Source organism: Falco naumanni, chromosome 1, assembly GCF_017639655.2.
Source record: "Falco naumanni isolate bFalNau1 chromosome 1, bFalNau1.pat, whole genome shotgun sequence".
Classification (NCBI taxonomy): Eukaryota; Metazoa; Chordata; class Aves; order Falconiformes; family Falconidae; genus Falco; species Falco naumanni.
In genome coordinates, this window is record NC_054054.1 from 49,086,895 (window position 1) to 49,101,156 (window position 14,262).

General features: G+C 56.1%; 2 protein-coding genes across 2 annotated transcripts; both read left to right on the forward strand.

Moving 5' to 3' along the window:
- Positions 1–22: 22 nt before the first annotated feature.
- Positions 23–3,900, forward strand: LOC121087761 (homeobox protein HMX1). Its single transcript, XM_040593132.1, has 2 exons — positions 23–791; positions 2,509–3,900. Exons 1-2 carry the CDS (start codon positions 530–532, stop codon positions 3,081–3,083), a joined length of 837 nt encoding a protein of 278 aa, XP_040449066.1. The 5' UTR covers positions 23–529; the 3' UTR covers positions 3,084–3,900.
- A 7,521-nt stretch (positions 3,901–11,421) lies between these two features.
- Positions 11,422–13,587, forward strand: LOC121087770 (homeobox protein HMX1-like). Its single transcript, XM_040593143.1, has 2 exons — positions 11,422–11,706; positions 12,324–13,587. Exons 1-2 carry the CDS (start codon positions 11,493–11,495, stop codon positions 12,911–12,913), a joined length of 804 nt encoding a protein of 267 aa, XP_040449077.1. The 5' UTR covers positions 11,422–11,492; the 3' UTR covers positions 12,914–13,587.
- The last annotated feature ends 675 nt before the right edge of the window (positions 13,588–14,262 follow it).

Below are 14,262 nucleotides of genomic sequence, written 5' to 3' on the forward strand. Positions count from 1 at the left end.
GTGGCAGCCCCGGGGCGGCGCACGCACACGCACACCCACCCCGCACTGCACACGCACACACACATACACACACACATACACACGCACACGCACGCCCAGGCACCGGCAGCGCCCGGCCCCGCCGCGCTCCGCGCCCTGCGCTTCCCCTGCGGAAATCCCATTTGCCGCCGCGCTCCTCCAATCGCAGGATCCCCCCTCTCGTGCCCAGCGTTTAACTCGCATGACATTTTTATTTCGTTATTATCGTTTTCGCGCAGAATCTGGCGCCTCCGATGGGTTGTCGGGTTGCTTTTTTTTTTTTTTCCTTCCCCGTTCCCTTCCCCTCCTCCCCCTCCCCCCTCCCCTCCTAGCTTGCAGGAAATGATGGCAAACCGCGATCTGAAATGATTACTCCGGAAAAAAACCCTTTTATACCAGGAGAGCATCCACGGGGCTAGGCAGAGGCAAGAGGCGGCCGCGGGGCAGCGGGGAACCGAGGAGCCAGCCGCCGGCGGAGCCGGGATCCCCCCTCCCGCAGTTCTCTCCGACGATGCCGGACGAAGCCACGGAAAGCGCCGGCTCCACCTCCGCCCGCGTCTCGTCCTTTTTCATCGAGGACCTGCTGGGCACCGAGGGCACGGCGGGCGGCGGGGCGCGGCGGGCAGCGGCGGGCGGCGGCGGCCGCGGGGGGCCGCGCTGCGGGCCGCGCTCGCCGCTGCGCCTCGGCGCCCCGGGCTGCCCCCTCCGCGACGCCGCCGTCGGCTGGTACCGCCGAGCGCACGCCGCCTTCCTGGGCTGCGCCAGCCCCGACAGTAAGTCGCCTTTCCCTACCCTTAATCACCGGGCCAGGCTGTGGCTGGGGGTCGAAGCGGGGGGGGGGGGGGGGGGGGGGGGCGCTGCCTCTGCTCCCTCTGGACCGCAGATCGAGTCCCGCCGCCGCCCCCGGGGCAGGCGCGGAGTAGATGTGCGGGGTGGCCGCAGCCCTCGCCCTGCCTCCCCGTTTTCGGCCGCCCAGGGTAAATCTCCGGAAATGCTCCCTGTGTGTCAGGCACCTGGAGCCTCCTTCCTGCCGCCCGGAACGTAAACAGGGGTCGTTTGCTTGCTCGGGCATTTTCTTCTTTCCCCCTTTTCCCTCCCCTACTCCTTTATTTTTTTTTTTTTTTAAGACGGAGCTATGGCTATTTTTGACGCCCCAGCAAGCGGGATTGCCGGGACCCCCGTCCCTAGCAGCCCGGCAGAGAGTTCGGCAAGCCGGGGGAGCCGCCGGGCTGGTGTCCCCGTGCCCCGGCCCCGTGCCCGCAGAGCCGACCCCGCTGCCCCGCTCCCGCAGCACGGCTCCGCGCAGCGCGGCAGGCAGCGGCCTGCCTCCGCGGGAACCCCGCCGGAACGGGCGCTGGAGGAAAAGCCTGGGTTCAGGGGCAGGGATTAACATCTGAAAAAGTTTATGGCCTGCGATCAGTGGTTATTTTTATCCTGATAGAAAAAATATTGTCCCTCAGTACATCTCTGTGATCCTATACGAGCCCGTGGAGTTCTCACGATTGCTCAATGAGGAAGAGAGGCGTGATTTGTAACCCAAAGAGTTTCTTTTTACAGTGATGGGTTTATTAATATTTTTAATTTCTCTCAGAAGTACGCCTAGAAACAGAGAACGACCCCGGAAACAACTGCCACGTTTTTCTCGCTTTCCCCCCCCTCCTTTTCTGTTTTCCCTCTGTTCTTTAAAGGGTAGGAAATATTTTTTTCCCTGTAGAATTGCAAATGTAGAGCACAGTGTTGGAAACTCCACGGAAACGTGCTGAGAGGCAACGTCCCGGGATTTGAGTAGTTGACCCCATCCATTTGGTTTATCGAGTTCAGAATAACGTGAAGCCAAAATGTCTGTTTCTTACCTCCCTTATATACACACACGCGCGCTACTATACTTACCCCCTTACACACAGTAATATACTTCCATATGTACTTGCGAGTACATATGTGCGTAAGTATATTTGTGCATGCGTCTGTGTGTAAAGATATATGTGTGTATAAATAAAAGTTCAGGCGTATTCATAGGTGTACATACGTATATAAAAAGTATATACATGCTTCTGTGCGTATATACGTGTGTGTATACATATACATGTACACTTGCATTTATGTGTGCGAAACATATAGCTGAAAGTATATGTATATTGTATACGTGTGCGTTTAGGTACGTGCGTACACCGAGATGCACGTGCACATCCGCACCTATAGGCGTGTTTACGCAGGCGAGCGCATGTGAATGTACGTGAAATGTAACTTCTGTGTTTCGACATGAATATGCGTGCCCGTGTGTGTATATACTCACAAATACTCGGGAGCTTCTATGGCAAGAGACCGCGCGGCGGCGGGAGCCTTTGCCCGGGCTCCCCGCCCGTCAGGCGGCCCCGGCCCCGGCCTCACTCGCTCCGCAGCCGCGTTGCTTCCCCCGCCGGCGAGCGGGGCGAGGGGCAGCGCTGCCCCGAGCAGCGGCCCCCGCTCCCAGCCCTCTGCCTCTCTCCGCAGCTAGCGACCGGGACTCGCCCGAGCTGCCCGAGGAGCCGGCGGAGCGGGCGGGCGGCGGCGGGCGGGCGGCGGCGCGGGGCCCGGCGGGCGGGCGGCCGGGGCCGGGCAGCCGCGAGGAGGAGGAGGAGCGCGGCGAGGAGCCGGGAGAGCCGGAGCAACGCGCCGCCGGCCGCAAGAAGAAGACGCGCACGGTGTTCAGCCGCAGCCAGGTCTTCCAGCTGGAGTCCACCTTCGACGTGAAGCGCTACCTGAGCAGCTCGGAGCGGGCCGGGCTGGCCGCCTCGCTGCACCTCACCGAGACCCAGGTGAAGATCTGGTTCCAGAACCGCCGCAACAAGTGGAAGCGGCAGCTGGCGGCCGACCTGGAGGCGGCCAACCTCTCCCACGCCGCCCAAAGGATAGTGCGGGTCCCCATTTTGTACCACGAGAACTCGCCGGCGAGCGCCTTGGGCTTCACCCTGCCCCACATGTCGCCCCCCTTGGTGGGCTTCTCCAGCGGTGTCAGCTACCCCCTGGGCACCTTCCCCGCCGCCTCCCTCCCGTTCCTACGATCGCAGATGACAGGACTCGTCTGAGCGCCCACCTGTGCCGAAACCGCGGCCCCTTCGCCCCCTCCCCCGGCTTCCAGCTCCACCCCCCTTCCTCCCCGGACTTTTGATTTCCAACTTACACGTTTCTCGATTTTCTGCTTTTGGACTTTTTTTTTTTTTTTTTTTTTTTTTTTTAAACGTGCAATAAACTTACTTTTGGGGTTAACTCGGAGCGACGCGCAGTAGCCGGAGGGAACCGAAAGGGCTACGAGGACCCCAGCCGGGAGTCGGGAGCCGGGAGCCAGGAGCCGGTTGGCGGGGCTCGCCCCCCCGCCCCGCGCATCCAAAGAAAATGCAGCCCTGTGGCAGCGGCAAAGCCCTCACTGCCCCCTCGGCCCTGGGGTGACATAGACCAGCGTTTGCCGGGGGGCAGCAGGCACCCCCAGACCCTTTTCCCCTCCTGCAGAGCTGCCAAGCGTGAGACGAATGTACGGAACGGCCGGGGCCCGGGGCGCCCCCCAGCGCCGCAGCCCCCGCCCCACGGACGGCGAAGCCTGGGGGCCCCCGCCGCGGCCAAGGGCCATTCCCCGGGTCCTCCGCCGCCCCGGGCCCGCGTCCCTGCTGGGGAAATCCTTCATCTTCCCCGCTGCCCCGGCTGCGTTCCGTGCAGAGCGGGGCACCCTGCGGACCGTCGCCTCCAGCAGCTTCTCCAGGGCCCTTTGTTTTAGCCACTTAATTCGTACAGATTCCCCCCACATCCCCCTTCAACCCCCCCATCCCCCGTTACTCCCATTTTCATACGATCGATACCCAAGCATGTGCTGATGCTCCCTGATCCTTCTCGGTGCAGGCTTTGTGATTTGAAACAACTGGAAGGCAAATTGTTGGAATGAATTCGCCCCCCCGAAGTTCGAGCTGTGAGGATTTGGTTTCTTTGGTTTCGTTTTATTTCCCTGGCAAACTATCAGCAAAAATACAAGTGTGGTTTTTTTTTTTTAAAATTATATATATATATATAAAATTCAACATACTGTGTTTTACCAATGGGTTTGCCACTTACTTCGGTCTCCTGAAGCGGCTGAGGAAAACGCACCTCGGCTTGTCCGTCTCTTACGGGACCAGTAAAGGTGATAGATTAAAAGTTCGCACTGGCAATTAAAAAGGAAGGAAAGAAAAATAATCACATGGGGACAGACTGAGGAGCTGTATGGCTAGTTATGCAAGGTAACCTGTAATGTGATATTATATGACGTATTATGCATGCCAAGCTATTTTCTTTAATAACTGTTTCCCCCTCTCTACCCACTGCTAAAATGAATATCGGGTCAATCATTGTTTCTAAGGTTTGAATTTCTTTTTTCGAATACTAAGGGGGAAATGGCCTTATAAAACTCAGTCATGGTGGAAGGTCAAGCTTTGATCGTATGTTTTAGGGCATAATCAGATGTAATTGAACCGACCAGCTTGGAGCACTCGGTGTCCCCGCGGGGAAAGCTGGGTCCTGGATCTGTTGGGGTATGTGCATGCGGACCTGTCTCTAGTGAAGGAAGAGCCATCTACTTCTTACTATTGCCTACGCTTTACATTATATTTGGAGCGATCGCACAGTTCCTTGTTATGAAATCGATCGGCGAGATGCGGCGGAGCTTCAGTTTTGATACGAAACCTGAGAAGAAGGGTCAGGGGCGGATTATAACCTCTCCACAGCTTTTTTTTTTTTTCTCCTTTTTTTTTTCTTTTTTTTTTTTTTTCCTCCCCGCTTTGGCCTGAAACACGGCTCTGGGCATCAGCCTGCGCAGTTGAAGTCGGGACGCTGAAAGCCTCAAAACCACTCGAGAATGAATTAAATATATATCTATCCTGGGTTCCTGAGAAAAGTGCTAACTTACCGGGGTGCTCGTTTCGACTTGAGCCCCGATTCTGGAAGCTGTTGTTTTTTGGTTGTTTTTGTGGGTGGTTTTTTTTTGGGTTTTGTTTGGGGTTTTTTTTTTCCCCCAACTGCTCTGAAATCCCTCGTCTCACTCCGGGAGATCTTCGCCAGCTGTTTGCTTTGCATATCCGTCAAGCACCCGAATTTGGGGCGAAAACTTCTGAAACTTGGTCCCCGAGCAGTGTAAGGAGGACCGGGAGGCGGCGGGGCTGGGGGTACCGGTACCCTGGACGGGAGCCGCCGGCCGCGGGGGGAGCGGCTGGGGTGGACTCCAGCTTTTTCATGGGCAGAGGAGGGGACTTCGGACGATGTTTCTTCCGAGGGGCGCAACCACTTGGTTTGATACCGTTCAGAGCCTGGCTACCCCTGGAAGAAAGCGGCCAGATCGTTTTCCCCCACCACTTCCAGCTCCCCAGATCTCCCAGTGTTACCTACTGGAGTAAAATCCTGATTCACTACAATCATATCAGAGTAGATTGTAATCCAACGCGAAACTTAACACGCCTGCCACTCTCCACATGCCTTTTCTTTGGAGTAACATATGAGATTATTATACTTCTGATTCTACTAAATATTCTTTTCTTGAAGTTAAGGAACTGGCAGGGCTAAATGATCAATTGGATTTTTAATATGTGTTTTGACATTAGTTTGTTTTTTAAAGACGTTCTGATTATATCAATAAACAGATTTTTTTTCATACACTGTATTTGTAACTTATGATCATAGTAAAATATTAAAAGGTGCAAGACGTGAATTCATCCAAGAAAAAGTGCTTACTTATGCCTTATTCTGTACATGCAGAAAGTGCTTTACAGTAGCTTATTAAAAGTATGTGCTGAAAGTAGGAATATATACATAACCTCAGGTTTCTTTACCTCGTAGCTTTTAAAACGACGCTTTTCATTGTACCTGGTGGCAAGACATTTCTGCAGGGTGCAGAGAAACAGCTAGCAGAAGGCATAGTCCCTGATGTATATGCCTTGAAGATTTCCAAACAGGAAAAAACACAAACAAACAAACAAACAAAACAAAACAAAACCCCCAGGCCCACCCTTTAGATCAGGACAGCGGGTTCGTCGCAGTTTTCTTCCCTGTGTGTATTTTTTGTTGAGCAAATCAAAGCGGTAAGAGTCACGCTTTGTGCTTCTGCAAACAGAATGTAGTGTTGGAGGACTGTTAAACTCAAAGTAGTTTCGCAAAGACTGTTTGCGACATTTAGAGACATACGTTGTTGCTTTATAGATCAAAGCAACCTCAGAATAGCTTTAAAATAAATGCAGTTATACTACAGCTGTAATATTATTATGCAGCATAAATCCTTGTCTGTTGACATTTATTTAATGAATGTTGCTACAACAGCTTAGCTAGATGGCACTCCAGAGGCGAGGCAAAGGAAAGCCTTGCCAGACTACTCATAAAAATAACTTGTGTTTATTGGACGCTAATAAAAATAATTAGCGAAAAGATTTATTTTTTATTTTAAGCAAAGCAAACGAAAATAAGATCTGAACTGACCTTCTGAAATAAATTCCTGGTGTAGCTGTCATAAGATGTTATTATTAATTACACTTTAAATGAAAACGATCGATATGCTGAAAAGCACCTTGTTAAATGGCTACTTTGCAAATGGTACATTGCTCACCGGCTTAAGATGGCCTATAACTTTTCTCGTAGGCATCGGTCTAAAATATTCATGCAAATCAATACTTGATAAATCTCATAGGTGCGCGCTGGCTCCAGTGTTGAACAATATAATTAGATCGATATTTTTTTTCCTTTCTTTTATACTGCATTATCTTGGAATAGTCTGTCTCTGCCCGCTGTGAACGTGCCGGCCGGGCGGGATGCTCGCCCCGCTCCCACCATCGATTGGCGGGAGGCTCGCTCCAGACCTCGGCGGACTCGCAGCATTTAGTGCTCGCAGCCTCAGACCTGATCCAGGCAATTTTCTTACATTTCCCGTTCCATTCCCGATGAGTATCACTTTATGGAGAATTTCTTAATGCTTCCTACATTTTAATTTCTATGTAGTGAGATACATGAACGTCTATTTAAATAGATATTCATGGAAACCTAGATATGTGTCTAAAATTTAAAACTTTTTTCTCTCTTTTCTTTTCTTTTCTTTTCTTTTCTTTTCTTTTCTTTTCTTTTCTTTTCTTTTCTTTTCTTTTCTTTTCTTTTCTTTTCTTTTCTTTTCTTTTCTTTTCTTTTCTTTTCTTTTCTTTTCTTTTCTTTTCTTTTCTTTTCTTTTCTTTTCTTTTCTTTTCTTTTCTTTTCTTTTCTTTTCTTTTCTTTTTTTTCTCGTCCGTCTCTCCTCTCCTCTTTTCCCTTCCCTTCCCTTCCCTTCCCTTCCCTTCCCTTCCCTTCCCTTCCCTTCCCTTCCCTTCCCTTCCCTTCCCTTCCCTTCCCTTCCCTTCCCTTCCCTTCCCTTCCCTTCCCTTCCCTTCCCTTCCCTTCCCTTCCCTTCCCTTCCCTTCCCTTCCCTTCCCTTCCCTTCCCTTCCCTTCCCTTCCCTTCCCTTCCCTTCCCTTCCCTCTCTTCTCTCTTTAGCAATTCCAGTCTACTGAGCAGCCGAGAATTACTAGCTTTATTCGGAAATCCCTTCTCGATTTTGAGTATCAAGTGCAGAGGTTGCAGGAAGGCGATTTATCTGAGGACTTTGAACTGACCTTAGAGGAAAGCAGAAGGTTTTGAAAAGGGATGCTCTGCCCCGGGGTTCCCCGCGGCCCGACCCGCCTGCGTCCCGCACCTCTGGGTGGAAGGAGCTGGCTTAGCGCGCTCCGCTTCCCCGAGAAGCCTGTTTGTGTGTGACATTGGTAGCAGCCTTCCTGTGGGACCCCAGGGAGAGTTGCTTTCCAGCCAGTCAAGCCATTTGCTCTCCCCTCCCATCTCGAGACCCCCGGCGCAGGCGAGGGATGTCCCCACTGCTCCGCACCACTGCCTGCACCCGGGGGCGGCGGCACCCCACCGGGGAAGGGGGACACCGCAACGCAATCGGCAGTTTATACCCAGCTACTGCTCAACCGCAAAATCGAGTTTATTGTAGGGACCTGCAGCGCTAAGGTGGCCGACGCCGCCAGGTTAGTTCCATAAACCTTTCAGGCAGCGCTTGTGTTTTGGACCCGCTGGCCCCGGCTGCGTCCCGGGAGGGCGGCGGGGGAGGCTTGGAGACGGCTGCACGGTGCCGGTGTGCCCGCACTACCCGGGTCTTATTTGCGAGGGGACGTCAAACCCGGAGGGGGCCTGGAGTACAGCGGGGGGTAAGCCAAGCCCGATTCCATAACCCAAATCGGACTCTGGCGTTTCTGTAGGATCTAATCAGATTTCATTTCCATCGGATTTAGATTTAGAGTAGGAGACTTTTTGCACTCCGAGCTAAAATGGAAATAGAAGTGTGCCGGGTGATTTCTGGTGAAAAGCTTGCCCAGGTGAAAGGTTTCTGTTAGCTTCTGATACAGGAATATATTACTCAAAGAAAAAGGTTCGCTCTTCCTGCGCTGCTGCTGTGTGTTACCGGCCTCCCTGTCACGACACGTCCCAGACGACAAGGTTCCTCCCACATAAAATACGAATGAAACGCGGAATTCGAAAGTATCAATGTCGGGAAACCTGTACCTATTGTAAGGAAAATTGTTGCTCTTAAACCGAGTGATTAAGCACCTTGTCCGAAGGCCTTTCGGAGCCTGGGGAATGAATCGCGATGCGGAGCAGTGCTGCGGGGGACAGCCCTTGGGCAGCGAGACCCCCTTTGCTGGCTCAGCCCCTGGCAGCTGAGTCTCGCAGAAAGCGGAGACTCCGGCCGAAGCCCCGCTGCCCCGCGGCCGCTCTCAGCCAAGCCTCTGCCGGGGCTGCGCTGCCCGCGCCCCAGGAGCCAGTCACTCGGAAAAGGCTCAGACTTCTGGCAAAGTCTCTCGCCCTCGGGCACCGACAGCCCCATCAGCTCCGGGCCGAACGCGGACGGGCCGGGGCTCGGAAGGGTTTGCTGGGGGCTTGGAGCGGGACCCTCCCCGCCGCAGAGCGCTCCCTCTGTGGAGGTACACTTTGCGGGCGGGTGGTTGGGCTTGGCAGGGTACGCTCTGCTGTTCACATGCGAAGCCAAGTCTTTACTCCCCCCTGAAGCTAAGGGGGACCCTGGCAGAGGGCGTGAGGAGCCGTCAACGGATCTGGCTTGTAGGATTCGCTGTAGGGGGGACCCCGGAGGCCCCCCATCCTCTTGTGGCCAGTGGATTGATTTCAGCCTGCCCCAGCGGCTGGAGAGATCCGGTACGGTAGCGTGCTCCCTCACTGCACAGTTTGTCAGGGGAAATATCGGGTTTGTAAAGCGACCAAATGGGGCTGGGAAAGGAGGAAAACAGACCTTTCCCAGAGGTGTGTTGCCGGGCCGGGTCTCCAAGGGCTGAACTTGGACAGTTCGGGGAGAGGGGGCAGTGAAAAAAGTTAGGAGATAAACATCATGTCTCCTTCTTCATTTTCCTTCTTATTTTCTGCCTTCTTCAAGTTTCCCTTTTTCTTCCAAGAAAAAGTCTTCTAGGAAAACATACTGAGTCAACGCATTTGCTTTTAAGATGGATTTTTGCGGGACTAAAAGGGAACTGCTTTGCAGCAAGAACAGATGTGAGCACCTGGGACACGCCTCATTCACGGACAGCGGGAAGGGAGGCCAAGACAGGATTGCAGGGGCAAAGACCGACCTACCTGGCATCCAAGTCCCCCATGCTCCAAGTTTTACCAGCTCACAGGGAGTTTCTTTTTATCTTTCCAGCTGCTTCTGTTCCCCATCCTTTTCCTTGGCCTATCACTCTCTCATGAGGGGACACTTCCCTCTGTCAGAACCACCAGCTTGTACTGGAGATTGCAAGACAAATGCAACAAGTTCGGGCATTTGGCCAATAATGGTGTTGATGGAAGACGGACTTGTTAGGTTGGTTTTTTATTTTCTTCTTTTTTTTCCTCCTGGTAGAAAATGTACAGCTCTCCAGCAGACGGCTGCATTAAAATCTGAGTGCATTTATAAAGTGAAACAACTTTTCAAGAAAAAGAGCTGAAACCCACTCTCTCAAGTACCAGTGCGTTAAAGATTCACACGGCCCAAAACCTTAAGATGCCTTGATTTTAGCTCACGGAATCTGCCATCACAATATTTAAGAGACTGTCAGCACTTCTATTATCAACTCTTTTCCAAGAGCTTCTCGCTTGCCCTCAGCAGTTTTTGTGGCGGAAACCTCGAGATTCGGACTAAAGGCCTCTTAAAATCCAGTTGGAAACATTTCCCTGGCTTTACAGGGGGCCTCAGGGGGGGCGAGGGCTCCCCCCCGCCATCCCCAGCTGGTGGCGGCTCTGAAGTCGATGGACGCCCTGCCCAGGGGTAGCGTAAACGGTTTTTAAGACGTTGCAGCGCTGGGAGGTGGTGGGAAGCCAAAGTTCTCCAGATAGAACAGAAACACACCGATCCCTCCCCAAGTCCCACAGAACAGGCGAGCACTTCTCCATCCTCCAAAAAGCATACCCTGGGCGTACTGACACAGGCACACTGGCCAGCACTTTCTCACCGTTCCTGTCCCAAATGCGGGATCTCATACAACTTTTAGATCATGAAAACCACAGAAGGGTTCTGCAGACGCTTTGGGGGTTTGGGTGTGGATTTCGGGGTGGCCTGACACCACGGGGCTCCTCGGGAGGAAAGGGGATCCCTGTCTCTCCTGGGGAACTCTGCACACTCAGCCTGAGGGCCTGCCAGCAGAAGGACCGCCGGGATGGGACTCAGGCTGTATGAATTACTCTTCACCAGGGCCCCTCACCCCCTTACAACGGCATCGATAATCTACAGCAAATGCCCTCAGCAGACTGCCTGGTGTCGTACCAGGTGCTGTACAAACACGCAGGAAGGGTTTTGCCGGCTCCCGGCCTCCCCTTTCCCTCCTGCCTGCTCTTACTGCCATCGCTGGTTTTCCTTGTTGCACTCCGCCCCATTCCCCTGCTCTCATTTGCAGTCTTCTCCCTCCATCCTTCTTCACTTCAGAGATCTCCGTCCTGCCACCCCACCTCCTCCTCGCCTTCCCCGTGGGCTCTCCTGGGCCTGGCTCTGCCTTTCCTCTGCCGCCTGGCAGCCAAGGGCCTGGGCAGGAGGGCAGCCAGCCCTGCCTTGCCCCTGCTGCCCAGGGCACCCTTTCGGGGCGCATCTCATCGGCAGTGAGGAAAGGAGCACCACGGCACCCCTCCCCCCCCCCTCCTTCCCCATCCCTTCCTCCCCGCTTCCCTCCAGCTCCTGCTCCTTTTCCTTCTTCTCTCCCTCTCTTCCCTGCCACCTCCCCTCCCTCTGTCCCTCCCTCCCCTGCACCGCTCCCCCTGTCCTCAGTCCTTTGGCTCCCTCTAGCTCCATCCCCTCCCTCCGCCGCCCCGACCCCTCCTCCCTCCCCCCGACCCATCCTTCCCTCCGCCCCGGCTGCCGCTGCCTCCCGCCCGCCCCAGTCAGTCCTGCGGCGCAGCACGGCGCGGCGCGGCTCGGCTCGGCTCGGCGCGCCATGGTGCAGCTCGGGAGCGGCCGCCGACCCCCACCGCCGGCCCCGGCCGCGCCGCCCGCGTTCAGCATCGACAGCATCCTGCAGCCCGGCCCCCGCCGTCCACCCCGGGAGCAGGGCAGAGCCCGCGGCGCGCTGCCGGAGGAGGCGGAGGAGGAGGAGGAGGAGGAAGAGGGGCCTGCGGAGCAAGACCCCAGTAAAGGCTCCAGCAACTCGGGTACAGAGCCGGCAGCCCGCCCCAGGCTGTCTCGCACGTCGGGTCGCAACCCGGCCCCCACCCAGACAGCGGCCCCGGCCCGGCCCCCGGCGGGGGTCTGCCCCGGCCCCCCCAGCGCCGCCGGGCCGGGCCCGCACACACGCAGACACTCACACGCACACGCAGTCACGCACACGCAGCCAAGCACACTTGCCCACAGGCGCACGCAGCCGCGCCGCTCACGCAGCCGGAGGAGGGACCGAGGCTCCGCGGCCGGGCGGGAGCAACTGCCACCGGCACACGCACACGCACCAACCTGCTTCCAGGGGATTTTCCAGGGTGTTTTACCCTCCTCCAGGCCTCCGTGGCAGTTTGTGCGTGTCCAGGAGCCCCTGGCTTCTCTGTCATACAGCTGGCAGAGGCATTCCCTTAGATTCTTATTGGAAGCTGCTCACCCTTCTTTTCCCCTCTGGAGGGTGGGGGGGCCGTGGCCAGCTCTCGGCAACTCCCTCCCCATTCTAGCCCCCCTCCCTCCCCGGCTTCGGCCCCTCTCCCCAGCGCTTCGCCGGGCCGTGCGTGCATGCGGGGCGGGGGCGCGGGCGGCGGCGGGGGGCTGATGCTGTGCTTTGCCCCTGCAGGCAGCGCGCCCCGCCGGCTCCGGGCCGAGGGGACGAGCCGTGGCTTCCGCACGGAGCCCGAGAGCGGCGGAGGCGGCGCGGGCTCCCCGCTCCCCGCCGAGGGGCTGCGCGGCACCCGGCAGCCGCCGCCGCGGGAGGCCGGGGGCTGCGGCGGGGAAAGCGGCAGGTCGCCGGCGGCGGGCGGCAGGAAGAAAACGAGGACCATCTTCTCCAAGAGCCAGGTCTTCCAGCTGGAGTCCACCTTTGACGTGAAGCGCTACCTGAGCAGCGCCGAGCGGGCCGGGCTGGCCGCCGCGCTGCACCTCACCGAGACCCAGGTGAAGATCTGGTTCCAGAACCGCCGCAACAAGCTCAAGAGACAGATGTCGACGGAGCCCGAGGGCCCGGGGCCGGCGGAGCCCCCCGGGGAGCCGCCGCCGCCCCCCGCCGCGGCGGCTCTCGCCTTCCCGGCCCTTTACAAGGACAGCACCCTGCTCAGCCGCTGCTTGCTGCCGCTGCCCTTCCCCCTGCTCTACCCGGGCAGCGCCATCCCCTACCTCTGCCTCCCCGGGCCGGGCAAACACTTCAGCCTGGTGGACGGGGACGTATAGCCTCTCCCCCCGGCCCCCGACCTTCCTCTCGCCGGGGGCTGCCCCGATGTTATTTATGCCCCCGCCGTGTCGGTGGGGTGTCCACCTTCTCCACGGCCGGCGGCAGCCGCCCCCCGGCCCACGAAGGGGCCGCCCGGGCTCCCTCCACGCGTGTCCGTGGGCCGCCGACACGTTGTTAAAGCTCGAAATGGCGCTGCCAGCCCGCCCTCGCTCTTGCAGCGCTTTTTCTCTGGTCAGGACCGAGGAAATAACAGGAAGCCACCAAAGAAACGGGGATGTGTTCTGCCTCCCTCTCTCCAAATTATCCCGTGCCCGTATTTCAGGGGGAGCCGATGCTCTGCCTCAACCCACAGGGACTGTGTCCCCGCGTCTGCCCCAGCGCCGTGGCCGTCGCGGTACGGTGATCCGAGTCCCTTTCAATAGAGCTTGCTAAAAGCGAAGGCCGCGATGCGCTCCTCTGTCTCAAACGCTCCACCTCTAGTGTCCCTCAGATTACCCTTTCCCCATCTTTGACACTATCGAAATGTAGACACCTTTCCTCAGATCTGGTTCTTAAACGGTGGCTTCTCTGACTACTATTTTTTTTTTTTTGTCTCTCCCGAAAAATACCCGAGCTCTCTCACACTTTTTGTGCTAACTGGTTCTCAAAATGCGGCTCGTCTGATGTTTTTGCAGAACAAGACAAGCTGTCTCTCATACTTCTTGTGCTAACCCCGCCCCCCGAAATCTCGTGGGACAATTTTATCTGCTAGATCCTAGAGTAAAGAAGTGTTGTTTTTTTCTTTCTTTCTTTTCTTTCTTTTTTTTTTTTTTCCAAATTTCTTTTTTGGTTGCCTCCCAACCCGCGCTCTCCCGGATTTCCAAACGCTTTTGTCGTCCTCTGATTTCCAAGTTCCACACGCTTTATACTCAAAGGTTGGAAATAAACCTATTCAGAAGGTGACATGCATGCCTTTTCACTACGGTTACTACTAGGCAGTATCAAACGAAAGGTATTTCCTAGAGTGCATCGACGGTTTTTAGTTTAAAAATAAAGGTTAAAAACACAATCATGGCATTACGAAATTCCCCCGTGGGTGCGAAAACGGGCAGCTTCTCGACTTTCCCAGTGGGAACAAAAGCGATAGGCGATGCGGCTGGATGAGAAGCGGTTTGCTTTCCTTGACGTGCTCTTCTGCCGTTTGCCTTCCCGTGGGCGATGGGCAGGGGCGGGCAGCGACCCTGCGGGCAGGGGCGTGGGCCGGCCCGCCGGGGGGAGCGGGCAAGCGGTAGCCCCGCGGCTCACAAGCCGCCTCCGCCGAGCGCTGCGCGGCCGGGGAAAGCGCTGCGGCTGCGGCTGCGGGCTGGGG

Bases quoted from the DNA above. Each gene is read 5' to 3' on its own strand.
- LOC121087761 (XM_040593132.1), top strand. From the start codon at position 530: ATGCCGGACGAAGCCACGGAAAGCGCCGGCTCCACCTCCGCCCGCGTC. The intron at 792-2,508 runs GTAAGTCGCCTT...CTCTCTCCGCAG, and splicing joins GGGCTGCGCCAGCCCCGACA to CTAGCGACCGGGACTCGCCC.
- LOC121087770 (XM_040593143.1), top strand. From the start codon at position 11,493: ATGGTGCAGCTCGGGAGCGGCCGCCGACCCCCACCGCCGGCCCCGGCC. The intron at 11,707-12,323 runs GTACAGAGCCGG...TTGCCCCTGCAG, and splicing joins TAAAGGCTCCAGCAACTCGG to GCAGCGCGCCCCGCCGGCTC.